Here is a 26,968-nt window from a genome sequence, read left to right on the forward strand (position 1 = left end):
AGCCGTAGGGGCTCCCCACAGAAAACCAGCATTGAATGTAATGAAACGCCATTTTCTGGGTGAGCCCCGGAGGCTCCCTGTCAACCCTTCCTCCCACCGGTTGGCGTTTTTTTCGCGTTGGTTGAAGCTTAGCTTCCGAATTGAAGCTTGGCAGCTGGTGCGGTAGGTCCAGGGCTCCCCCCTCCCCCTCACGGGGCAGGGAGGGCTACGCGGACAATCGGCGCGGCAGTAAAGTGTGATGTTTGCTTGTGATTGTAGGGAGTTTTTACCTCTCTATTCGTTTTTTTGTTTTAGTTTTTTACCATGTGGGGTTTGTTTTGTTATGCCTACCTTTCTGGGTGCCTAACCCCGGTCGATGGCAGATAAGGAAAACCCCAACCACAAAGGGGTTTTCCAAGGCCATTGCTCCCTGAAACCTCTCTGAAGGGGCCAGGTTCTGGCGCTGGTCCCTGGTAGGTCTGAACACCTTAGCTAATGTCTCGGTCTAATATAACATACATTAGCCCGATAAGCTCCAGGGAGCCTCCGGGGCTCACCCAGAAAATGGCGTTTCATTACATTCAACGCTGGTTTTTTGTTCATCTTTTGTTCTTTGTTGTCCTGTGGGGCTCTGCCCTGCATTTCGGTGCCTTTGTTTTCGTTGTCGACCCCTGGGTCTTTTCCCTGTCTGGACACTTTCCTTTCCTATCTTCGGTTCCTGACTGCACCCAGCTGTCTGTAAGGTCCCTCAGGTATGTAGGCGCTACACATTTTGTGGTTGGTCGTGTGCGTTACTTCCCGGACGCTCCTTGGGCCGTATTCGTAGTTTCCTTACCTATTTCCATTTTTCCTCCCCCATGCTACACTTTTTTGTGTATCTGGGCCAGTGCTTCTTAATTATCCTGTTTGGTGCTCCGGTGGGCCTCTGTCCATGTTTCACGTCCTGCTTTTGGACTGCTCCGGTGTTCCGTTTTGGTACCGAGTTCCTGCGATTTCTGTGTGGTTTTCTGCAGGCTTCGGGTTGCGCTGTCTGTGGGGGCGGGGGGGGGGGGGAGGGGGGGTTGTGTGGACTTTTCGGTCTGCCGCTTCTGCCTTTCTGGTTCCTTTTCTTGGAACCGGGTTTGCTGGGTTCCGGTCCTGGTTTCGGTTTTTCTTTGTTCCTTTTCCAGACCAGGTGTGTTTGCTTTCCTGCGGTTCTCGTCCTCGGTAGTTCTCCTCTTGGATGCCTCGGGGATGCGTGTATCATTCTTCCCTGCTAGAGCTGGTTATGTTGCTCCTTTGGGTTGCGGGGTCTCTGTTTTTAGATTCGCGTTTTGCGCTTTCGATCGTGGTGTTCGTTTCTTGTCGTTTGTGTCGGCACAGGTGGGTTCGTTATTGGTCTCCCACCTGCGTGTTTCGTCTCGGGGGCGGTGTGTGGTTTTCCTATCACTGCGAAGGGTCCTTCGGTCTTTAATAGGGTTGGCTTGTCTTCTCTATGGGGTTGTTCTGGGACCGTCATCTGGGATTGTCCTGTCACCTCATGTTGGGTGGTGCTGGTCCTGCTTGCGTTCTGTGTTGCGGTTCCTTCTGCTCCATTCCACTTGCTGTCCTGGGCGTTGTTCCCCTCTGGCCTGCTCTTGAGTTTTGGTGCCGTCCTGGTCGTTGGCCTGGGTGGTCTTTTTCTTCTCGTTTTGGTCTTTGTTTTGTCTCTGGTTTTGATTGTTCAGTTAGGACGTGTGGTATCCGCCTCCCGGTTCCTTCCCTGTTTTACTTATCTTTGGTGAGGTAGCTCCGGGAAGCCAACGGGGCTCCCCCCAGAAAACCAGCATTGAATGTAATGAAGCACCATTTTCTGGGTGAGTCCCGGAGGCTCCCCGGCATCCCTCCCTCCCTCCTGTCGGCAGCGTTTTTCGCGTATTTTGACATTCAGCCTAAGAACTGCCAGTTGGATCGCCGGCGTGGAGGGTCTGGGGTTCCCCAGAGTCCCACCTGCGAGCTTCATCTTGGCGACAGCATGACGTTCCTGGTGTTTCTATGCACTTTTTCTTGCTCTTTGTATGTTGTCTTCTCTTTCGCATCGGGTTGTCTTGTCCTTTCCTAGGTTTTCTGGACTACATTTATTTGATGTTTTGTTACTTTTGCCTCGTTTTATGCGGCGCTGGCAGAGCCGCTCCGGCTTGCGTTTGGGGTGGACGTCACATCTGCCCCGTTTCGTACGTTTTCTCGTGTTTTGTTTCACCTCCGGCCTGCTCATGCGTCGCCTGCGGTGTCCTGGTCCTTGATCAGGGTGCCTTCTTATCTTCTCCTCAGTTTGTGGTAGCCCCTTCGGTTCAGGTTTCTGCTCTTTGGTACTGGTGGTAGATTTGTACGTGTGCAGCCTTTCTCCGTCCTGGAGACGGTCGAGACGGCTGGTTTCCGGAGGGGTTCTTGGGTTATTGATGCTTGATTGGTTTGGCCAGGGGTGCGTCCTGTTTTGTCTGGTTGTGCTTTTTGCCGTTACCTGCGTACCGTGTCTGGGGATGCGCTTTGGTTTGTTCCGGTTCCCCTCGTTCCCTGTTTCAGGGCTCGGGTCTCCCATCGTCCGCAAAGTTTTTCAGTCTTCCAGCCTGCGATCTGTCTTTGCGCCCGTGCTGTTCTGACGTTTGCAGCTTTTGCTGCTGTGTTGGGACGTCTAGGGCTCATTTCGGGTGCAAGGAATTGAGGGTCGCACAGGTTCTTGGCCGCCCATTCTTTATGCGCGTCTGCACCTGTGCGTTCTTGTTGCCTTGGGTCGCAGGTTGCATCCTGTTGTCTCGGCTTCGCGTTGCGAAGTTTGTGGCGGCTGCCTCCTGGGTTAGCCCTTTCTTTTCCTTCTCTTTGGGTTTGAAGCTCCAGGGAGCCGTAGGGGCTCCCCCACAGAAAACCAGCGTTGAATGTAATGAAACGCCATTTTCTGGGTGGGCCCCGGAGGCTCCCTGGCAACCCTCCCTCCCACCGGTCGGCGGTTTTTTTCGCGTTGGTTGAAGCTTAGCTTCCGAACTGGAGCTTGGCAGCCGGCGCGGTAGGTCCGGGGCAGGGAGGGCTGCGCGGACGATCGGCGCATGTAAAGTGTGTGTTTGCTTGTTTGCTTGTTTCCTTTGGATTGTAGGGAGTTTCTACCTCTCTGTTTGGTTTTTTGTTTTAGTTTTTTATCATGTGGGGTTTGTTTTGTCATGCCTACCTTTCTGGTTGCCTGACCCCGGTCAATGGCAGATAAGAAAAACCCCAACCACAAGAAGGTTTTCCAGTGCCATTGCTCCCTGAAACCTCTCTGAAGGAGCCAGGTTCTGGCGCTGGTCCCTGGTAGGTCTGAACTCCTTAGCTAATGTCTCGGTCTAATATAACATACATTAGCCCGATAAGCTCCATTGAGCCTCGTGGGCTTACCCAGAAAATGGCGTTTCATTACATTCAACGCTGGTTTTTTAGCTACCCGATCGTGCACAGTCAAAGGTTAACCACTTAACTGCGCCAAGCATGTATTCTTGGTCGGCGGGAAACTGCGCCAACCAAGAAAACTCTTTTTGATATTTCCGTACCCATTTTAAATGTGTGCGAGGTTGGTTGTGCATGAAATGGACTCTTAGGACCTCCATTGAGAGGCAGCCATCTTGAAGAAAAATTCCCAGAATACCCTAGGGTTGCTGGCTGGGTTAGTTCTGAGTGAGCAACCATGGATTGCGCATGCACCTTTGGCTCCTAAACACCTGTCCGAGGTGTTGAAAGATTACGCTCTGTCGGTGAAATTCAAACCTTATTGTTTGAAGAACATAAGGGTCATAATATTGGTGAAGTTAGGCACAATAAGGACCTAACACAAAGGCCAGATGCAAGTGATACAGCACCTATAAGGACGAAACAACGAGCGTATCCAGTTGTAGCTCTGAGCATCACCATTGCAATCCTACACTATCTCCAATTTACTTAGATGATATATTGATGAATCGTTTTCTGCGTTCAGTGATGATGCATCTGATACAAGTAGCATAGATGAACAGTGTTAGCGACTTCCATGGTGGTGTTTTCCATAGATATTTTCAAGAATACCTGAATCTCTTCCTGACTGATGGACACTCATTGAGGCTAGCTGAATCTCTTTCTGACTGACAGACACTCTTTGAGGCTGGCTGAATCTCTTCCTGTGGACGACCATACAAAGCGATCTTTTCAAGAATACCTTACAAATTGATCTTTTCCTATAATCTTTTCAATATTAATAGACATCCTTCAGTCTCTGCACACTATGGAGTTGCACTCTGGTTGCTCTCCAGGGCGCAAAGCCTGGGTAGGTCGATATGGAGGAGAAGCTGTTAACCAAGTAGCAGGTCCCCCCCTCTCCACATTACTGAAATTATCCAATGGAAAGGCAAATGCCAATACACATGGTTCCAGCACCGTCGCAGGAGCTGCCAGATCGAGGTCGAAATCGACAACGAACTGCCTTAGAGGCTCCAACTCCTGATTTTTCCTCAAGGTTAACTCCTGAAGCCTTTCCCAAAATAGGGGTATGGTCGCAAGGCAGCGGAGGTTTAGAATCTGGGTTTTCCTTCCCTTAGATGAGCTGCCTTCCCAGGCAAATGAGTCCCATCTACCTAGAAGATGTAGATGGGATTACTGTTCAATACTTACTTATGCTTTACAAGCTTGGCTACTTACAATCTACAAGTACTAAAGCCAAGGGTGTACGTGAGTGCGTTATTTACAAGCACACAGAATGAAGAAACAGGAAGCGAAAATTTATCTGTACCTGGTGCAACAAGAGCAAAGTCACGCTGTGCACCATGGACTACTTCGTTGATTATTACTCAGTTCCAAAGTACTGTACTGAGTGTGTAATACAGTGTGTTACTATGTAAATAGTGTGTGAAACTGTACATATTGTAATTTTAGTGAATTTTTAAGTAGTAATATTGCAACAATAAACATTTATTGTGGACACATTACTGACACATGTATCACAGTTCCATGAAACATTATGGATGTTCTACTGTATGCATATTGTAAAGGACACAAATATGCATCATATACGATAAAAAAAAAAAAACGCATTGGAAATACATAGAACAAATAATTGAAAATATATTTGTGGCAACACCCGGGTCTTGAATGGCCCGCGCGACCGTGTCTGGGCGAGTCATGCACGGGCGACCATCAGGGCCACAAGTCAACAAGGGCCACATCACAAGTCAAGCCTGGCCTCGGGCCGGACTTGGGGAGTAGAAGAACTCCCAGAACCCCATCAACCAGGTATCAACCAGGGCCTGGTCGCCCGTCATCACGGGCGACCAGGCCCTGATGACGTCACAGAGCACCTTGTTCACGTCCCCACAGTCAAAGTAAGTGGATTTGGTATTTATTTTTGCATAGACATGTTCAGGGAAGGGAATTTATCATTTTACGAAGAAAAAATAAATTTTTGGAAACACTTTATTTCATGCGCACAGGGGGAATTTCACAATAAACTCTGCGCAGCACGATGGTTAAACAAATTGGTTACGTTAATTGTCTGGTGACTGTGGTTCAGCGAATCTGCAGACCCTGCAAGGTTTGTGGGTGGATGCCATTTTCTTGAAACCCCATTCTGAGCAGTCATGATTTATGGCCTATTTCTGGGGGGGAGCCCCTACGGCTCCCCGGAGCTATCCATGGCTGATATGGATATCCTAACTATTTTGCATCAGTCGATGTGGGTGGAGTTCTAGGCCTACCGGGGACCATGAGCCAGAACCTGGCCCCCTCAGAGAGGCACGGGGAGCAATGGCCCATAGAATTGCACATGTGATTTGGAGCATTCTATATCTGCCATCGACCGGGACAGGCACCCAGAAAGGTAAGCGCCACAAAACAAACCCCTATTCTGGTTAACAACAAAAATCGACAAACGAGTGGACAGAACTCCCCCAGAAAAACGAAATAACAAGCATGACGTCACACAAGCTGCGCAGCTCCCCCCTCCCCGGGAGGGGGAAGGAGGAGCCCCAGACCCCCGCGCCGGCAATCCCGGCCCCAGTTCCTCGGCTGATGGGATAGTGCATGGTCGTGTGGCTCCAGCTCCGGTCTTGTCTCAGTGCTGTGACTTGTTTGCAATGCTGCTCTTACGGTGGTCGTGTGAGCTGGGAGTAGTATTCTCAGGCACTCGGGCTGCATGTGCTTAGGGTCACCTTCCCTGAGTGCCCTGTAAGTACCGCCCTTGGGGCTTGGGGTTGCCTTCCACAAGTCACCTTGGGTCTACCTCTGTTGGCTTTTCGCTGCTTGGTGTTGGGCCGCTCCGAGTGTTTGGGGGTTTTCCTCCCTTGTTTACTTTGGGGAAAGTGGTAGTTATAGCACTGGTGGGGCGCAGGGTACTGCATAGCTAGTTTTCACCTATGACAGCGGCCGGCTCTGTTCCCTCTGAGTATGTTGTCCACTTGTGTGGTTTTTCTTTTATATTTGTTTTTGCCTGGTAGGGGGGTCTGCCTTGTGTTGCTCCCCCCGCCCTTATATTAGGGTCGTTTGTGTGGTGGCACCCCCTGCTTCGCCCTCACGGGTGGACACGTCCCGTGGGTTCAGCTTTAGCAGTTTGCTTGGTAGTTTGGGGTGCCAGTTAGCAGTGCCCTGCCTGGGATAACCCTTAGCAGACCCAGTCTAGGGGCCCTGGGAGACTCTCCGGGGGCTCTCGGGTCCGATTGTGGAGACCCTTGCGTCCTCCCTCGCTTTGTGCGAGTTGAGGGTTGCTCTGTCCCTTTGTCTCAGGGTGACTCTCCTTGTTTTTGCCTCCATCATGCTGCCTGTTGGGTCGGTGACACATTCGACCCAGAGTCCTGCGAGCTTTGTTGCTTGTTTGTGACTCCATTCACCCAGTCTGCTGATGAATTCCTGTGGGTGCAGGCAGCTCGCGCGTTGCAGGGTAGGATGTTGCAACGCGCTCTGGTTTGTCGCTTCCTCGGACGCCCCGATGCTGCCCTGCTTTGTGTAGGGAACCAGACTTGGGGGTTTTGGTCACTTCGGCCTTGGTTCCTTCCATGCCTCCCTTGTTTTTCCCCCTCCTGCTTCCGGCCCCTACGCATCTGCAGGCTTCGGGGTTGGGGCAGAGTTAAAGGTTCTGAGACTTGGGCAGTTTCGGGGGTTGCCCCGTCCGGGTTGACTGCGGAGGCATTCGAGTCTGTTCCTCCGGCCGATGCTCCGGGGTCTGACCAGTGGGCCCCTTCTCTTCCAGCTCTCTCGGCTGCCCCGGCTTTTTCTTGTGGTGCCGGGGCTTTGGAGGTCGACTCGGCCCCAGGGCCTGGTGTAGAGGCTCCTGGGGTTTCAGAGGAGCGGCCTTAGGGGCCTTGGGCTCCATTGCGCCCCGCCTAGATTTCCGTCCTTCTGAGCGGGGCTTACTGTTGCGAGGAGTCGGGTTTTCTTTTCCCCCCTCTGCGTACGATTTGGGCTTGGGTTCAGCTCCTCCCCGGGTTTGGTTCCGTGTCCCTGTGATTTCTTCGGTTCCGTCTTCCGGAGGTTTTCAGCTACCCACATCTCTTCGCCTGCACTGTGGTTGGCCTTTGCGGCTTACCTCCTGCGTGTCCCGGAGTTTGCCTCCATACTGGTTCCTTATAGCCATTTGGGCTCCTTGTCGCCGGTTGGGCTCCTTGTCGCCAGTTGAGCTCCTTGTCGCCGGTTGGGCTCCTTGTCGCCGGTTGGGCTACTTGTCGCCAGTTGGCCTGCTTGTAGCCGGTTGGGCTACTTGTCGCCAGTTGGCCTGCTTGTCGCTGGTTGGGCTACTTCTCGCCGGTTGGGCTACTTCTCACCTTGGTGGGCTACTTTTCTTTCGTGTCCTGCGCAAATGCCGTGGGAGTTTGTTTTGGTTCCAGGCGGTGTGCACACATGTTGGCGTTCTGCATCCATTTTCTCTCGAGGATGGGGGGGGGGGGGCTTCGCCTATCGCTCTTTTCTTTCTCCAATCCGTGCCCCGTTGCTTTGGGGGTGTTCTGGAGTGCCGCTGTGGGGAAGTCACGAGGTTTTTCCCTGCATTTTAGGGTGGCGAGCCTCCTTCGCTGCTCCCCTCCTCTCCAGCATGGGCGCCCTGGCCGCCGGAGGCAGCTACGTTCTCATAGGCTTGCGTCATGGCCCTTCAGCGCCTATGTTCTGCAGGTGAGTTGGTGCAGTCTGGCGTCTCCTTCGTCCTGACGCTGTTTTTGGAGGTAGGAATGGGTGTACATACGTTCTTGAGAACGTGGACCGTACCAACCGCGGTGCCTACTGCAGGGCTATTGGCCCATACAAGGCAGCTCTTGTTCTCACCACCTGATTCCTTCCTCGGTTCACGGGTGACTGCGGGTGGCCTCTTGGCCCTTCCGAGGCGGCTCCTGCCTGTACTCATCCTGCCCTTCTCCTATGCTTGTCTAACCTTGCTTGAGTTCGGGGCCCCGCCTCTACCTTGTTCCACGGTGCAACGGTGGGGGTGTCTGTTCGGTGGTACATTTTCCTGTGTCGAGGGTGTTTTGTGCTCACCTCCTTGTGCTTGCAGGATTGGGTTCTGGCTCTTTGGTTCTGCCTCTCCCCTGTCATTCGCCTGACGGGCAGATTCTGTGCTTCATGGGCGCTCTCTTCTCTGCTCTTGGGACTGTGTATGGGGTCAGCCCAAGTTGGGCTGCCTAATGTGTTCCTTCGATTGCCTGTTACACTGCACACGTTTCTTCTACCGTCCTTGTGGCTCGGTTGGGTACTCGGTTTCCGCCTGTGTCCACTTGTGTGTCACTCGTGTACGATTTATCTATCTTCTCTGTCGCTTCCTCGGGGAGTGTGGTGACGTTTTGCTGCAGTTTTGGTACTGCAGCTGCGTATCGGGGTTAGTTGTGGCATTATGTTCGGCCCTTCCGTGGCCCCTCTGGGGCCCTCCTTCCTTGCCGGTCTTGCTGTGCCGGGCCTGGTTTTTCCATGTTCCTTCGATTCTCTGTCTTGTCCTCGCCTCATTGTGCTGGCTGGGGATGAGCTTGGGGTCTTCATCTCGCCCCTCGCCTATCCTCCAGTTTCGGTTCAAGTTCCGGAGCCCTGTGGGCTCCCTTCCTTAGTGTTTTTCACAGCTGCCCCAGGGTTTTTCTTGACGCTGGGGCTTTGGGGGGACAGCTCGGCCCCGGGGCCTGCAGGGTGGGTTCCCGGGGCTGGGGTGGGGCTAACGTGGGGGGCCTCGGGCCCCGTCGGTCCCTGCCAGGGTTTTTCTACCCCTCTGGGCGGGGCATGCGGTTTTGTGGAGTGGGGTTTTTCCGTTCCCCCTCTCCACACGTGCTTTTTGGGCGTCAGCTCCTCCCTGGGCTCGGTTTCCTTGTCCATTATGCCCGTTGCTTCCGACCTGTCGGTGGGTGCTTTTCTACGGTCTTCGCCCCTTTTTCCGGGACGGGCCTTCTCCGTCATGTCCCCCTCTTCTTGGGGTTCTGCATGACTTTGGTCTCGGGTGCGACGGGGTTTTTTGTGCCTTCGTCCTTTGTGTTTGCTTCTTGTTCTTTTGTTCATATCTCTTCTCTTAGCGCTGTCTCGGCGCTGCTCGTTTTCCTGGGGGCGATTTTGCTCCTCTTAATGAGTGTCTTTTCACTTCTGCCCTTCTGCGGGATGTTGGTGCGGGGCGGCTCCTTATGCGGGTTCCTTCCCTGTCAGCTGCACTTGTGGCGGTGGTATTGAACGCTTGTGGCATTTTGGTTTTGGTCCTGCGTTTCTTTTCCCTCCTGGGGCTGTCATAGGATTGGCTTGTGGAGGATGTAGAGGCGCTTGGGGCCGTTCCTTGGTCTGGCACCTTGGTTTCTGCTGCTAGCTTTCGGTATCGATGTTCCTTTTGCACCGTTCGCAGGCTGTCTTGTGCGTTGTTTCACCTCCGGCCTGCTCAAGCACTGCCTGTGCCATCCTGGTCTTTGGTCAGGGTGCTCTCCTGTTTTTCTTCTCCTTGGTGGTTGTGGCTCCTTCGGTTCAGGTTTGCTTTGCTTCGGCTCTCTTTTTATTTGGCATTGGCCTCTGGGGGTCGTGTGGCAGAGCTTCATGCTCTTCTCAGGTGCAGTGATTTTTGGCTCCTATGGTTGTGGTCATAGGTTTCTTCGTCTGCAGCCGTTCTCTCTTTTTTTGGCGCATGCTGTGCCTGCTGCTTCCGGAGGGGTCCTTGGGTTGTTGTCTCGACTTCGTGTTGAGGAGTGGTGCACCGACCGCCTCCCGGGTTTGTCCCCGGGAGGCGGGGACAAAATGCTCCCCAGCATTGAATGTAGTGAAATGCCAATTTCTGGGTGATACCTGGAGGCTAACCGGCAACCCTCCCTCCCTCCCTCCGGTCGGTGTTTTTTTGCGTGTTTTGACATCCAGCCTGAGAACTGCAAAGTGGATAGGCCGGCGCGAGGGACTAGGGCTTCCCCTTCCCCCTCCCAGGGAGGGGGGGGGGGGTGTTGCGCAGACATGCGGTGCGGCGACATGGTGACGTCATGCTCGTTTGCTAGTTTTCATTGGGGACTTCTGTCCACTTGTTTGATTTTCAGTAGCAGTTTCAACCAGAATAGGGGTTTGTTTTGGGGTGCTTACCTTTCTGGGTGCCTGACCCGTTCAATGTCAGACATAGAGTGCTCCATAACCACATGTGCAATTTTATAGGCTCCTCATGCCTGCCTGAGGAGGCCATGTTCTGGCTCGTGGTCCCTGGTAGGCCTTGAACTCCATTCACATTGACTGATGCCAAAGTCTAATATATCCATATCAGCCTGGATGGCTCCGGGTAGCCTCTGGGTCTCATCCAGAAAATGACGCTTCATTACATTCAACACTGGTTTTCTGTGGGGAGCCCCTACGGCTCCCTGGAGCTTATCGGGCTAATGTATGTTATATTAGACCGGGACATTAGCTAAGGAGTTCACACCTTCCAGGGACCAGCACCAGAACCTGGCCCCTTCAGAGAGGTTTCAGGGAGCAATGGCCCTGGAAAACCCCCTTGTGGTTGGGGTTTTCCTTATCTGCCATCGACCGGGGTTAGGCACCCAGAAAGGTAGGCATAGCAAAACAAACCCCACATGGTAAAAAACTAAAACAAAAAAATGAACAGAGGTAGAAACTCCCTACAATTCCAGTAGCGGCAGTATGGGGTATTTTGGTGGTCCTTCCTTTTCCTTCTGTCCCTTCTTAGGTGGCTGTGTTTGTTGGCGTCGGCTTGGCTTTTCTCGTGGGGGTTGTGGGCCGTTGACTTGCCGCATATTGTCGCCTCATTTTGTGCAGTGCTGGCAGAGCCGCTTCAGCTTGCTTTCGGTCTTGGTGTTACATCTGCGTCGTTCGTAGGCTGTCTCATGCATTGTTTTGCCTCCGCCCTGTTCCTGTGCTGCTTGAGCCGTCCTGGTCTCTGGACAGAGTGCTCTTTCTTCTTCTCGGTTGGTGGTGGCCCCTTCGGTTCTTTTTTTTTTTTTACTGCTCTTTTCCTGTTGGCATTTGCCTCTAGGGCTCGGGTTGCTGAGCTTCTTACTCTCCTTCGGTCATGGCATTTGGTTTGTTCGATTGCAGCCGTCTCCCTCTTTTCTGGCACAGGGTGAGGCTGCTTCGTTCCGGGGGGGGAGGGGTTCCTTGGTTTGTTGGTGCTTGGTCGGGCCGTCATGTTTTGTGTTCAGTTGCAGCCCTCCACTGTTATTTGTGCGCTGCAGCTTCTGTGTCCTGGGCGCGCTTTGGGTTGATCCGGTTCCGTTCTTCTCTGTTCGCGGGAGAAGGTGTCCCGGGTCGTCCGCCGTGTTTTTGCGGCTAGCCAGCTTGTGTTCTTTGCCTGTGCAAATGGCGTTCGTGGATTCGCTGCTCTTGCTGCCATTTTGGTGGCATGTCCTTGCTGACTTCGGGCACGGGGCTTTTTGGCAGTCATACAGGGGCCTGGCTTCTCGTTGTCTCGTGTCGTTCCCTGGCTCGTTCGGGCCTGTGTTGCCTTGGGTTGGCAGGTTGCAGCCAGTTGTCTTGCTTTCCGTTGAGGGGTGCGTGGTGTTTGCCTCCTGGATCCGTCCCTTTGACCTTCCTCTGAGGGTAGTTAGCTCCGGGGAGCTGACAGGGCTCCGCCTGGAAAACCAGCGTTGAATGTAATGAAATGCCATTTTCTGGGTGTGACCCGGAGACTCCACGGCAACCCTCCCTCCCTCCGGTCGGCGTTTTTTCGCGTGTTTTGACATCCAGCCTCAGAACTGATGTGTGGATAGCCCGCGTGAGAGGTTTGGGCCTCCTCGTTCCCCCTCCCCGGGAGGGGGGAGCTGCGCAGACAGCTGCGCAGTGAAGTGTGACGTCATATTTGTTTGCTTGTTTTCTGTTGAGGAGTTCTATCCACTAGTTCAACTTTTGGTAAAAATTTTCATCAGAATAGGGGTTTGTTTAGGGATGCTTACCTTTCTGGATGTTTGACCCGGTCGATGGCAGACATAGAATGCTTCTAACCACACGGGGGTTTCTATAGGCCATTGCTCCCTTTGCCTTTCTGAGAGGGCCAGGTTCTGGTCATGGTCCCCGGTAGTCCCTAAGAACTCCATACACATGACTGATGCCAAAGTCTGACAATAGCATATCAGCCTGGTATAGCCTCAGAGAGCTTCTGGGTCACACCCAGAAAATGGCATTTCATTACATTCAACACTGGTTTTCTGTGGGGAGCCCCTACGGCTCCCTGGAGCTTATCGGGCTAATATATGTTATGTTAGACCGGGACATTAGCTATGGAGTTCAGACCTACCAGGGACCAGCACCAGAACCTGGCCCCTTCAGAGAAGTTTCAGGGAGCAATGGCCCTGGAAAACCACATATGGTTGGGGGTTTTCCTTATCTGCCATCGACCGGGGTTAGGCACCCAGAAAGGTAGGCGTAACAAAACAAACCCCACATTGTAAGAAACTACAACAAAAACCGAACAGAGAGGTAGAAAACTCCCTACAATCCCAAGGAAAACAATCAAACAATCAGTTTACTGCCGCGCCGGTTGTCCACGCAGGCCCTCCCCTCCCCGCGAAGGAGAGGGGGGGGGGCCCGGACCTTACCACGCCGCCTGCCAAGTTCACAAGCTAGTGTCAACCGGGATAGACGCTTCTCTGGCCTCAAATTCCTGGGCGGTGTTTGCCTCATGTGGAGTTCTCTGCTGTTTTTGTGTGGTGTGCGGTGGCCAGGAGTACTTCATCAGTGCCGGGGCTGCATGCACCTAGGGGCTTCCTTCCCTAGGCGCCCTGTGAGTACCGCCCTTGCGTGTCAGGGTTATCTTCTCTGGGGCATTCGGGAACTGCTCCCATAGATGTTCTTGCTGCTCGGCATTTGCCTCACCCTTGGGGCCAGCTGGGGCTTGGGGCCCTTGTTTGGCCTTGGGTAGGGATTGGTATTGTGCTGGTTAGGGCGTCAAGGTGTTGCGCGGCCTGCCACCTAAGCGGCGACCGGTTCCTGTTGCCTCTGGGGACGGTGTACTTTTGCGGGGTTTTTCTTTTGTTTTGTTTTTGTTTGCCTGGTGGAGGTTCTGCCTCGTGGGTCCATAGTTCCCCTTGTATTGTTTTGGTGGCCCTCTGCTAGGCCCCCGTGCTTGTACACGTCCCAAGGGGCTTTCAGTATTATCATTTACCCCTTGTTTTGTTTGGGTTTCTTAACCGGTTAGCAACACCTTGCCTGGGCTTCCCGTAGTTGCTAACCTACGGGCCCTGGAAACCCTTGTCGGGGCTCGGGGACCCATGGATGCGTCTCCCGAGTTCCAACCTGCCTTGTGCGGGTTTGAAGGTTGAAGTGTGCTCTTGTCTCAGGGTGACAGTCACCTGTTTTGCCTCTGTCATGCTGCCTGTTGGGTCAATGACACCTTTGACCCGGAGTCTTGCGAGTCATGTTCTCTGCTTGTGCTCCAGTTTTACTCTGAGGATGTTCTTATTAGGGTACAGGCAGCATCAGCGTTGCATGTTAGGTTAAGGTTATTGCAACGCGTTAGGTTGGTTTCCCACCCGGATGCCCGAGGCTGCCCCGTTTTGGCTTTAGAGACCCTGACCTGGGGACGTTGGTTGCTATGGCTTTGGCTCCAGCCGCGCCCCCTGGTCCTTTCCCTGTGGTTCTTCCTGCACCTCCCTCCCCTGTGTTCGGCTCTGTTATAAATGGGAGTCTGTACTATGGGGGATATAGTATAACATGGGTGTAGGGGCAGTAATTAGCATTAAGAGTTATCAAATATGGGAGATCCAAAAGGCCCGGCCCCCAAGTGGAATATCCACAGTGAATCGTAATTGGCTACACAATGTCAATCTAGAGGTTGATCATAGATCTCCTACACAGGAAGAATGGATACTCCTTTACTAACTTACTTATTTATTAACCCCTTAACAACCCCCCATGTACATTCACACCAATAACAATAATAATTACTTTACCACACTACCTTACATTAAAAGCCTTGGTCCACTTAGGCAGGATACAAGGTTTACACTGAAAACAAGCTAGGGTAAAGTTCTACTAGGCAAGGGACACTAGCAATGACTCTAGGGAGCTTACTGGTAACACTGGAGCCCACGTGGTTCCCCTGGAACCCCCTAGAGTAACTGGTAAAAATAAACACTAGTGAACACCTAATTGCTACACATCAATACTCTACACATAGAACACGTTTATGCCAGACAATGAGGATACTACACAGTCTACTTAATTGGATAACAACGACACAGAAATAAAGAAACAGAGGAAGGGGAGGAGGTTTCCTTTCACCACAACGCCAGCCAGAGAAGAGAGCGCATCTCCACTCTTCTCCCTCAGTAGAATCGCTGCCACCAGACTACTCAACTAATCGTACAGCATTCCTATCCCAAGTTTACTCAGGTTTACTTTACAAATGATTAGAAAGTATTAGTAAACATAGTTGGTGCCTATTTTATTATTTAATAATCAACCCCAAGCTCAGTCTTTAAATGCTCTTTGAGAAACAAGAATAGTCTTACGTCTGGCAGGGAAAATACAAACAAATGCACCTCGTGATGCGTTTCCAATACTATAAGGCAGTTTATTTAGCTCAATTTTGACCTCTGGTTTCCACTGAGGAACCCAGGGTCGTAACAGGCTCCAAAACATCTGAGGGTTTCGGCCTCGGCACAGGGTTTAGTTGGTAATGAGACTCGGGCTGCTTCGGGGGCTGCCCCATCCGGGTCAGGGATGGAGGCATTTGAGCCTGTTCCTCCTGCCAAGGCTTCTGGGTCCCGCCAGCAGACCCCCTTCTTGTCTGCCTTTCCCTTGGACTCTGCCTTTCTTCAGAGGTGGAAGGTTTGGAGGATGGCTCTGCCCCAGGTCCCGACGTGGGGGATCCTGGGGCTGGGAAGGAGTCGACCTGGGGGCCTTGGGCCCCCTGTGACCCCGCTTTGGTGCTTTTGCCTTCCCTGCGGGGCATATTGTTGCAGGGGGAGGGGTTTTCTTACCCTCTTTCCTGTATGAGTATGATTTGGGTTCGGCTCCTCCCCGGGTTCGGTTCCGGGCGCCTTTGGGTACGTCGGCTGCACTGTTGAAGCTCTTTGCGCCCATCCTGAAGGAAGCGGTGTCTCTGTTTTTTGCTTCTCGCCTCGCGTGCCGTCAGGCTGTGCTCGTCCTCTCATTGGAATCTGCTTGGGCCCTGGCTCTTAGGTTTTCGTCTCCGTTTTGTCCGTTGCTGTTTGCAGAGACTGCGGTCTCTCAGTTTCTGCAAGCGGCTTCGTCTAGTTGTCGTCCTATGGCAGACTTGTTGATTCTCTGAAGCGGTCGTTCTCGGCAGTTTCGGAGGGGTTCAGGGTTCTGCTGGTCGAGGTGGGCCATTGGTGCCAGTTTCTGAGCCGTTATTCCCTTCGGGACCAGCGTCGTCTGCGTGGACGACCGGCGCAGTAGTAAATTGTTTGATTGTTTTCCTTGGGATTGTAGGGAGTTTTCTACCTCTCTGTTCAGTTTTTGTTGTAATTTCTTACCATGTGGGGTTTGTTTTGTTCCACCTACTTTTCTGGGTGCCTAACCCCGGTCGATGGCAGATAAGGAAAACCCCCCAACCATATGAGGTTTTCCAGGGCCATTGCTCCCTGAAACCTCTCTGAAGGGGCCAGGTTCTGGCACTGGTACCTGGTAGGTCTGAACTCCATAGCTAATGTCCCGGTCTAACATAACATACATTAGCCCGATAAGCTCCGGGGCTCACCCCGAAAATGGCGTTTCATTACATTCAACGCTGGTTTTTTGTATCCCTTGGCCACAACCATAATCCCAAGAACATCTACAAAATATTCCCAAACCTTCACCTTCCCTGCACATATCCAAACCTCTATCTTCTGTTACGGTAATCCATGACCAATTTCAAAAATGGTCAGCTCCAATAAATTTTATATTATTTCTACCCCTGCCTTAGATAAATGCACCCCATTCCAAGGATATTTGTTGAATTTGCCATAGAAAATGTCTGTTATCAATGAAAGAGATTGCATTTGATTTGCAATATTTTTACAGGCAGCAGCTAATCCAAATTGCCCTAGACAACCATATATTGCTAACTTTTTCTGGCAGAGTGCACCATATGACCTGGAGCCTCACTTGGTTTTAATTATAATCAGCAAGCATATTGTTACTGGAATTTACCTTGTAATATTCTCACAGGTGATGACTACACTGTGACAGACAAACTAATTAAAATGATCCAGTCGGAGTTCCTTCAAAGTCTCAAAGAAGCGAAAGCCACACATTTGGCTGTTGACTGGACTGAAGAATCCTTATATAGCCATTGGTACTACAGTGTTTGAACATTTACATAAAAGCTTCTAGTTCATCATTTAAAATAGAGATATGGAATGTCCTGCAAACTATAATAAAAAAATACACACTGATTTATGTATTAATCTTAATTACCTGTGAATCAACAGAATTATTTGAATACCATGTGCAGTATGCTACCTAAAGCAGTCTCCATCTGCTGTTACTATACCATAGTGACAGCAGATGTCACTATATACTGTCACTATACGAGAAAAGACAAATTTCTGAATGTCTCAATACAATACAAATACAATATGTAATTATATTTTATTCAAAAAGAATGTGTGTGTACAAAGAACAAATGAGTAATGTACAAATTGTAGGTACAGGAGTTAAACAATCTATGAAGCCACTATTATGCAAAGCGTTTTGGGCAAGAATGTGCAGTATACTTGAAACAAATTCATATGAATGTATGTTCAATGTATCCTATAATCTCTGCATTATTACCCAACCAGTATTAGCTGGTTATTGATTGCTGCAATCAATAATAGCTAATACACAGTTACACTCTACCTACTTCAAGACCCCCGGGCCAATGTAGAAGCAGGACTGAATGACCCTGTAACAGGAACAGAAGCAACCAGAAGAACATAAACTGCCACCATGTCACACTCTTAATTTACAACCCCATTATATAGGACACCATTAATACCCCCATGTATGTCATTCATCCAAGTCACCTACCACCTCACCATTAGAGGATTTAATAAGGTGCTAACACAGAAGATTTTTTTACCAAACCTTTCCTTCACCTTAGAAACCAATAAAACAGAAATCAACTTTCTGGACACCACAGTCTTCATAGGGAAGGAGGATAGGCTCCTACACACACATGCGCCTATTACAAACCAACCAACCTACACACATACTTGAGGTATGACTCGTGCCACCCCTCAGCATTGAAGAACTCTCTGCTCTATTCCTTGGGCCTCAGACTGAAGCGCATAAACAGCAAAGATGACATCTTGGAGGCCTAACTCAGAGACCTCTGGGAATTGTTGCAAACGAGGGGATACTCACAATAACTGTTAACCACAGCAGACGGCAAACTAAAATTCCAGACCTCAGCTCCTAGCACCAACCCAGCCAAAAGAAGAACCCTCAAGGTGGATACTCCCAGTGCAGTACTTCACAGGCCAAGCGAGACCCCTACAAACAACCCTAGCCAACGCGTGGACCTGGCTCCGGGACACCTTCGAGGAGCACCCTTCTTGGGGCCATTTTTCCCAGCAGCCGCCCATCGTGGCCTGGAAAGTGGTAAATACCTGAAGGATCACGTAGTACGAGCTCCTTGCCAGAGGACACTCTATGGTTAACCTAACCAGACCCAAGGCCTGAAGGACATGATGAGAGTGCTACAAATATTTCCAAGACTGGGACCAAGAGGTTGAGAGAGCCCCCTATGCAAAGACCTAGAACTGTTTCCTGCTCAGAGGCTTGCACTTAGCTTCATTATTAGTGTGTCATTTATTCCAAGTTTTGGAAGAGGAACTCGGTAATAATACTATAGAATATCCTATGAAGAATTATAATGATGTGACGATCTGCAACCCTAGGAATCCTATATCGCACTGTGCACCTACGCAGTAACAGTCATCCTTCTTATTTAGTTTATGCCAAAAATTAGTAGAAATAATATGCATAAGCATACCACTTACTTATATAGATAGATTTTTTAGTATAATTAAATATTATATATTAGGAATTACATGATGTTCGTTTCCTTTTTTCCTTGTTGAGACCACTAGTGGCCTCGAAACTAGGTCACCCCATTTGACTTCAGGATCTTTTCCAGTTGGATTTTAAAATTTAACATTGTTTTGGCATTTACAGCTTCAGTGGGTAAGCTGTTCCACGAGTTTATAACCCTGTGGGTGAAAGAGCATCTCCTGTTCTCAATCCTACATTGTGGCTTGTTGAGCTTGAAACCGTTGCTCCTTGTTTGTGTAACATCTGACCTTTTGAATAAATTGTCCAGATCAACACCTTCCAAATTGTTCAGTACTTTAATTTTCAATGAGATCTGCCCTGTGATGCCTGGTTTGCTTTATCATTGGCCCTGTGGCCCTTAACCATTCCTGATACATGAGTTAACTTAGCACTGGAAGGAGATTTTTGTTGCCTGGTGTTGCACTTTCTCCAGAGCAGCCATGTCCTTCTGAAGATGAGGTCTCCATGCTCTATTGGATTACTCTATACAGTAATCTAAATGGGGGCGCACCAGAGATTTATACAATTGAATCACTGAATTCTTTTCCGTAATTAAGGTCAAAGATATGCTTGATTATTCCAAGGATTTAGTTATGACTGCTGCTCCTACCTGTTGTGCAACTTTCAGTGAGTGACAGATTTTGACTCCAAGGTCCTTTTCTTCCTCATGCAGTCTGCTGTAATGCAATGTTATTAATTTGATAGTTGTGGTGTGGGTTGCTATGCCCCACATGCAAGGTCTTGCATTTGTACAAATTCAAATGTTTATTCAAAATAATGTGTGTACAAAGAACATAAGAGTAAGATGCAATTGTAGGGACAGGAGTTACGCAATCAATGAAGCCACTATTTTACGCAAGGCGTTTCAGGCAAGAAACGATATTAAAGAGTCGATATTAAAATAGCATTTGCTAGTCTTCTGACCATTTGTGGAGTTCATGTAGATCTCTTTATTATGTTTTGATATCATTATCATTTCCCACTTTACCATAAATCTTTATGGCATTTGGAAATTTGATGACGTGGTTTGTAATATTCTCCTTTAGGTCATTGATGTACATGACAAAAGGTCGATTTACTGACCTCGCCAACGATGCAACCCCCACATCAAGCTGATTAACTCCTGAATACCTACTTACTGCTAGGTGAACAGTTGCATTAGGTGAAATGAAATGTGCTCAACCATTTCTGTCCCGCCAGGAATTTGAATCCGGAATTCTTGATTGTGCAGCCTGTCTTCATAAACAAAGGCCAAAGTCCATTCCATGCACCTGCCAAACCCCCCTGTTTATGAATGAAAAATGGTTTACACACATCAAACAATTGATGACGTCCGAACACTTCCGGAACAAGTGCTTTCCTGACGACATTTGTTTGAAACACAATGCTGTAAATGTTTCACCCACGTTCTACAAATAAAAATAATCGCCAATGAAATCGAAACACCTAGCCTAATCTAATTCATGTCTAAATATGCACAATATGCTTATATAAAATCATATTAATATATATTTGAGAAATATCTTATTTTGAATGAACAGCATGTTAAATTTTATGAATGTGTCTTTGGGGTCGACCATTGGATAGAATGGACATTGTCCGAGGACGGGTTGGATTGTGCATCGACTATGAACCCGACTGTACTACCGGGACGCTTTATATGTATATATATATAAAAATATATATATATATATATATATATATATATATATATATATATATATATATATATATATATATATATATATATTTATATATACAAAATTAAATAAGTTTACTAGCAGCCAATCCTGCTGTTTAGGTATTGCCTATATTAACGATAAAAAACATTGTACACATATTGACTTAAACAGCAATCAGAAAGTATAAAATAGGTACTATTCAAATAAGAAAACCCGGAAAGGGTTTCTCATTGATGTTGCCATAAAAAAGAGAAACTATCTTAACCTATCCTTCCTAAGCCTATTACGTGCTATCTGAGACCTATTAAGAACATGTATGTGCTCTATTAGATTATTATTATTTATGTTTGGTTGTTAGCTTTATTTGTTTTTGTACTCAAAGGAGTGCATAGTACCAAATTGTATATCTAATTGCCTTTTACGTCAATATAGTAATAATAATAATAATAATAATAATAATAGTAATAATAATAATAATAATAATAATAATAATAGTAATAATAATAATAATAATAATATACGACAGTCCACCTAATTACAAAACATACTATCTAAACAGGAGGGTGGGCTGTAACAAGGTAATACCAACCACGTACATCTTTAGAGCAAATATAGCAAGCATGTTCAACTGGATTAATCCTTGGCACTATATTTATTATTTAAACTCCTCTGCACAAACTTATATGTAGTATTATAGACCTGTAACACGGTAATACCAACCACGTACACCTTTCCCGCAAAAATAGCAAGCTTGTTCAGCTTGGTTAAGCCTTGGCACTGTATTTACTATTTAAACTCCTCTGCACAAACTATTCTAATGCATCTATATATACACCAAATTCGAGACTTTTATTAATGTAAAATAGAGAAGTAAGCATGAGATGGGGAGAGAAATGCAAATCCGAAGAACACAAATAAAATATTTACATTGAATAAATCCCACATAAAATTTATGTAGTTGTAAATATATTGACAATAAATTTTGTCATAATATGTAATAGGTTTGAGTTGTATTAATTGTTACTCCCCATCGGGAGCGGACTAACGTCCTTATTCAAAAAACCCATGGAAATTCCACAGTTGATTGTGAATCTCACTGCTCAGCCTGTGCAAGCCTTCTCACACCCGGTAAACCGAGAATGAACGGTCATCAAAGTCCTAGATCAGGGACCTAGAACTGCTTCGCGCTCAGAGGCTTGCACTTAGCTACATCATCACAGTGTGATTCTTTCCAAGTTTCGGACAAGGAACTCGGCAATCATACTATAGAATTGATCCTATGAAGTATGATCATGTCGAAACACTCGGCAACCCGACGACTCCCATATCGCACTGCGCACCTACGCAGTACTAGTCATCCTTCTTATCTTGTTTATACTCATATTAATAGCAAACAACAAAAGTAGAAATTATATGAATAGGAATACCACTTACTTATAAAGATAGATTTTATAGTATAATTAAATATTATATATTAGGAATTACATGATGTTCGTTTCCTTTTAAAAATGGTCACTGCTTCACAAGCGGGGATTTTTCTGGCGGGGGAAAAAGAAACAATTGCGCAGCGCGTCCCGCGGCGTTGCGCGGGCAGTTTGGGGCCGTATAAATACGGGCGCACAATGGGGCTCTGCCTCACTCCGCCCGCCCTCGCCGCTGCCCTCGCAACCACTCCCCGGCCGCCCGACTTCGCACGAGATGGACAACACGCCAGCTGCCTCGGTACCTGACCTCTCTCTCACGGACATCCTGGGGCCCTCGACACCCCAGACTGTTCCGGCAGGGCCCTCCTGCCCTACACTTCTAAACCCAAGGTGAGGTTTTCTGTTCAATCCTAGTCAGGTCTCCCCAGTGCGGCGTGTGCCAAGCGCCTTCCCCTCGCGGCACGTGTGTGCCGCCTTAGTTAGTCCTTTGGGCTCTCTGCTGTTGTTCCTGGAGAGCTGGGGCGCCCTTCCTGGGCCTGTGCCGGGCGCCCCCGTGCCGTGCTGGTCGCGTGGCTGGCTTAGGGTCGGCGTGCCCTGGGCCGCGTCCCTAGTGGCCTGCGTTCGGTCTCCTCTCATGTGGGGCCCCGTCCAGCCGTGCCCGTCCGTGTCCAAGGGGCCCCGCCGCGCGGCGTGCCCAGGCGCGCGCCCTGCCCGGGGCCCCGTCGGCGGCCAGGCGCGCGCCCTGCCCGGGGCCCCGTCGGCGGCCAGGCGTGCCCTTGCCGGCGTCGCCATGTGGCCAGGCGTGGTGGGCCCTACGCCCTTTGTGCTCTGCCTTGGGGCCGTCTCCTTTTAATTGGCCTTGGGGTCGTCTGGGCGTGCTTCGGCGTCCTTCCCGCCTTTCCTTCGGGGCTCCCTGTCGCCGGCCCGCCGGGTTTCCCTGGGTGTCTCAGGGGGCCAGGTTTCGCCTGTCCGAGGACATGTGTCGCCGTCGGCGACGGATTGTGGCCAGGTTCGGTCCTACGCCCGGGGCGCATGTTCTCGGCGGCGGCGACACGTGGCCAGGCGTGGGCGGCCCTATGGCGGGCCCCGCCTTGGGGCCCATGCATGCCTTGCCGGGTTGTCACGTGCCTGGCCGGCAGGGCGTGCTTCTGCGTCTTTCCTGTTTTTCCCTCGGGTGTTCCCTGTTGCCGGTCTGCCGGCTTCCCTGGGATGGCCCCAGGGGTCGGGTCTCCCTGAGCGGACAAGCGTCGCCCCTGGCGACGACTCGTGGCCAGGTCCAGCCCTCCGCCCGGGCCTGCTACGGGGCACACGCCTGGTCGTGCTGCCACGTGGCACGGCGTTCCGTGGCGCGCACGGTTGGGCTGTGTCCCGCCCTTCCTGTTCCCTTTTGGGTGCTAATCCACGTGGCTTTGCGCCACGGCTTCCCACGTCGGGGCTCGGGCTGCCTTGCGCCCGTACGGCCGCGCCTGTGTGCGGCCCCCCCCCCCCTCCCCTTTTCGTCTAGGCCCTGAGCATGCCATGTGGCAGCGCGTGGTTGGTAGGCCACAGGGTCCTTGCCGTGTGTGGTGTGTTCTCTGCTAGGCACGTCGCCCTCGGACGTCTCGCCCGGCCGTGTTGCCCGGGGTGTTAGCCCAGGCCCTTCGGTGTCCCCAGGTACGTCTTCCCCAGAGTGGCGCCGATCAAGATGTCCCCAGACGTCCGTCGGCCGGTGTAAGTCCGGCATGTAGTCCCCAGACGTACGTCTGGCCGGTGTTGCCCGGTGTGTTATTTCAAGCTTTCCGCCGTCCAGGCCCTCAGGCACGTGCCCTGCTTGCCTGGGGGGTAGCCAGGACCGTTACTCCATGTCCTCCGTCTGGCCGGTGTTGCCGGCAGGTTGGTTCCCAGGCGCTCCCGCCCGGCCAGTGTAGCCTGGTGTGATTGTCTTAAGCGCCCTGCACGTCGTTGTAGCAGGGATTCCTCCTACGTCGTAAGTTCAGCGTTCGTCCGCCTGTGTCGTCTGTTGTTCTTCTTCGTCGGAGGGAGACGCCGGCGTTGGAGCAAGGACCCGAGATCAGCTCGACGACGAGGGCAGGTTTACGTCTAACGGTACGCACCACAGGCCCTGGGTTCGGCGTTGCCGCCGGCAATCCAGGATGACTTCGTTATGTCCGTTAAGTCCTCGGCGTCCAGTTCCAGGGGCCGTGCCCTGGACAGGGGGGTGGCCCCCATGTTGCCTGGGGCACGGTATCCTCCAGCAGATGGCGGCGTCGAAGCGTCGTCGGGAACGTCGTTTATTTAATGTTTCTCATTCGTTGCCTTCCTAATTAAGACACTGTAAATTAAGACTTTCTCACACTTGGGGTGAGAAAATACGGAAGGTTTCTTATTTTGTACTAGCAGACATCTCGCGACATGCCTTGCCCTTATTCATATTTATGTTCTACATTTCAGCACTGACATGCCTCTGCTTTCAGATCACCTCGGATTCACTTTGCCACCAGCCTAACTTTTTACTCAGGCATTCGTAGCCTTGTGCATGTCGCACGTTCAAATCTTCGCGTTCGCTGTGTTACAGTATGCTTGTTCACCTTTCCTTGTCTTACGTCATTAAGTAAAGTCAGCCAGGATGTCCTATTTGCAGAGTTATAAGTATTTTATTAAGTAAAGTCAGCCAGGAGGTGCTATTTGCAGTATTTGCGGGCCCTTATTTTGCTTTACGTTCCCTGGCCCTGCATTTTGCCTAGTTTCCTCAGTAGTTACAGTACTTTCACTTGGCTCTTGCAGTTTATTCACGTCGCTTATTTGGTTATATTTATGTTATGCATCTCCTCCGTTCTCTTAATGTAAAATGGCTATATATCCACGCTGATTGTATACCCTTATTTTGTACTTGCAGATACCACGTGCCATGCCTTGCCCTATTCATAATTATGTTCTACATCTCAGCGCTAACATGCCTCCTGTTTCAGGTTACCCCGGACTCTCTTTCCCAGCCTCCTTAATTTACTCCGACAGTTGATGCGTTGCTCATGTCGCATGTTTAATTTTGCGTTGCTGTGTTCAGTATGCTTGCCCACTTTTACCCTGCCTTACGTCATTAAGTAAAGACAGCCAGGATGTGCTATTTGCAGAGTTACCAAGTAATTTATTAAGTAAAGTCAGACAGGCAGTGCTAGTTGCAGAGTTACTAAGTAAATTATTAAGTAAAGTCACCCAGGATGTGCTATTTGCAGAGTTCCTAAGAATTATTAAGTAAAGTCAGACAGGATGTGCTATTTGCAGTATTCGCGGGCCCTTATTTTAGCTTCTCGTCTCCTGGCCCTGCATATTTGCCTAGTTTCATCGGTAGTTACAGTAGTTTATGCTTAGCTTTGCAGTTTAGTTTCCTCAGTGGTTACAGTATTTACGCTTGGCTCTTGCAGTTTATTCACGTTACTTATTTGGTTATAATTATGTTATGCTTCACCTCCGTTCTCTTAATGTAAAAATGGTTATATATGCACGCCGATTGTATACCCTTATTTTGTACTGGCAGACATCTCGCGACCTGCCTTGCCCTTCCTCTTAATTACGTTCTACATTTCAGCACTAACATGCCTCCTGCTTTCAGATTACCACGGATTCCTTTTCCCAAACAGCCTACCTTAATTTACTCCGACAGTTGATGCTTTGCTCATGTCGCATGTTTAATTTTGCGTTGCTGTGTTCAGTATGTTTGTTCTTTTTTCCTTGCCTACGTCATTAAGTAAAGTCAGCCAGGATGTGCTATTTGCAGAGTTACTAATTAAATTATTAAGTAAAGTCAGCCAGGATGTGCTATTTGCGGAGTTACTATGTAATTATTAAGTAGAGTCAGCCAGGATGTGCTGTTTGCAGAGTTCCTAAGTAAATTATTAAGTAAAGTCAGCCAGGATGTGCTATTTGCAGAGTTACTAAGTAAATTATTAAGTAAAGTCAGCCAGGATGTGCTATTTGCAGAGTTCCTAAGTAAATTATTAAGTAAAGTCAGCCAGGATGTGCTATTTGCAGAGTTACTAAGTAAATTAAGTAAAGTCAGCCAGGATGTGCTATTTGCAGAGTTACTAATTAAATTATTAAGTAAAGTCAGCCAGGATGTGCTATTTGCAGAGTTACTATGTAATTATTAAGTAGAGTCAGCCAGGATGTGCTGTTTGCAGAGTTCCTAAGTAGATTATTAAGTAAAGTCAGCCAGGATGTGCTATTTGCAGAGTTACTAAGTAAATTATTAAGTAAAGTCAGCCAGGATGTGCTATTTGCAGAGTTACTAATTACTAATTACTAGTCTTTTGCTGGGTTACCTTTATGCTTCTCCCCCTCCTGTCTAGGCATGTCTAGGTATGGCTAGCGGTGCGCGAGCCGCGGCTTATCGGTGGCCCCCCCCCCCCCCCCCGGGTCCCTGTTTACTCGGTCTCGCCCGCTTACTTCCGCATTCTTCCACCCCATTCTACGTTATCGCCTCTCGCTTTTGGGCCTTTGCCCTTTCTCAGACCGGGTTGTGTGCCGTCCAGCGCGCCTCGGCGACGTTATCTTCTCTTCGGCCCTCTGTCATTTCCGCCCCCCCCCCAGCCGTGCGGGCTCGCCTGTGCGAAACGTCCCCTTGGTTCCTCCTACGTCTGCGTGTCTGTTAATTTTGTTATTGTTGGACTCGCAATTTGATTTGTATTTATTACGGAAAAAATTTTTCTCCCGCAATTTACTCTTTGTTTAAGTTTCACGTTCAATTTGTTATTAAGGGACTATCAATTAGGATTTGTATTAATCTATTGCTTTGCCTCTGTGCCTTTAAGTTATTTTCAGCTAGGGTACGCTAGTTGCAGTGCATTCGGGTGGCCCCCCCCCCCCACAATTTTTTTTTCCACCGGTTATTTCGTCCTATTACACTCGTTTCCCTCTTTATATATTCTAAGTATCGCGCATTATATTTGACCACCCTTTCTTCATCGTATCGACAGTACATTAAGATCATTTGGAATGCTACCGAGTTTAGCATGGCCGCGCACGGTGTCATGCAAAAACTGGCCATTCGGCCTTCCTTCGGCACGCTCAAGCCAGTCAGTTAGCATGATGACGGCCAGCATGTTGTTGGCCAGCAGCAGACAGCATGTTGTTGGCCAGCAGCAGCCAGCATGCTGTTGGCCATACGGTCGCTAACGTTCTTTGGCCATCCGGCCTTTTGGGCTATTTTACTCTTCTTGTTCCTTCGCCATTGTTGTTTCCTACTACGTAATAGTATTCTATTAAACTTTACCTCATCTATCATTAGGTTAGGGGCCTTACCTCCAACCGCTATTCCTTCCACCGCGCTCCGCCCGCTTGGCGTTCAACGCCGGCTTCTTCTGATCCCTTTATTTGCAGCCACGACAAGCCGGAAACCCCCCCCCCCTCCTCACCCTACTGCGGCGAGGAAGAGAACGCGAGCCGGATATTCCTCTGATCACCATTACAACGCACGCAGCGGTGCCGGGATGC

At 49.6% G+C, this 26,968-nt stretch overlaps 1 protein-coding gene and 1 non-coding gene across 3 annotated transcripts in view; one reads left to right on the forward strand and one right to left on the reverse strand.

Moving 5' to 3' along the window:
* The window catches only part of LOC123754242 (uncharacterized), a 125,416-nt gene extending 108,665 nt beyond the window's left edge, over nucleotides 1–16,751 (forward strand). For both annotated transcript variants that reach the window (XM_069314559.1, XM_069315021.1), the window contains exon 10: nucleotides 16,525–16,751. In XM_069314559.1, the coding sequence (XP_069170660.1) occupies nucleotide 16,525 (1 nt within the window). In that variant the 3' untranslated portion in view covers nucleotides 16,526–16,751. The remainder of the gene's footprint in view (nucleotides 1–16,524) is intronic.
* A 4,419-nt stretch (nucleotides 16,752–21,170) lies between these two features.
* LOC123754699 (small nucleolar RNA U3) lies at nucleotides 21,171–21,369 on the reverse strand. The gene has a single exon (XR_006772417.1). It is a non-coding gene; the product is annotated as a small nucleolar RNA U3 (small nucleolar RNA).
* Between the last annotated feature and the right edge of the window lie 5,599 nt (nucleotides 21,370–26,968).

Source organism: Procambarus clarkii, chromosome 1 (genome assembly GCF_040958095.1).
Source record: "Procambarus clarkii isolate CNS0578487 chromosome 1, FALCON_Pclarkii_2.0, whole genome shotgun sequence".
Taxonomy (NCBI): domain Eukaryota; kingdom Metazoa; phylum Arthropoda; class Malacostraca; order Decapoda; family Cambaridae; genus Procambarus; species Procambarus clarkii.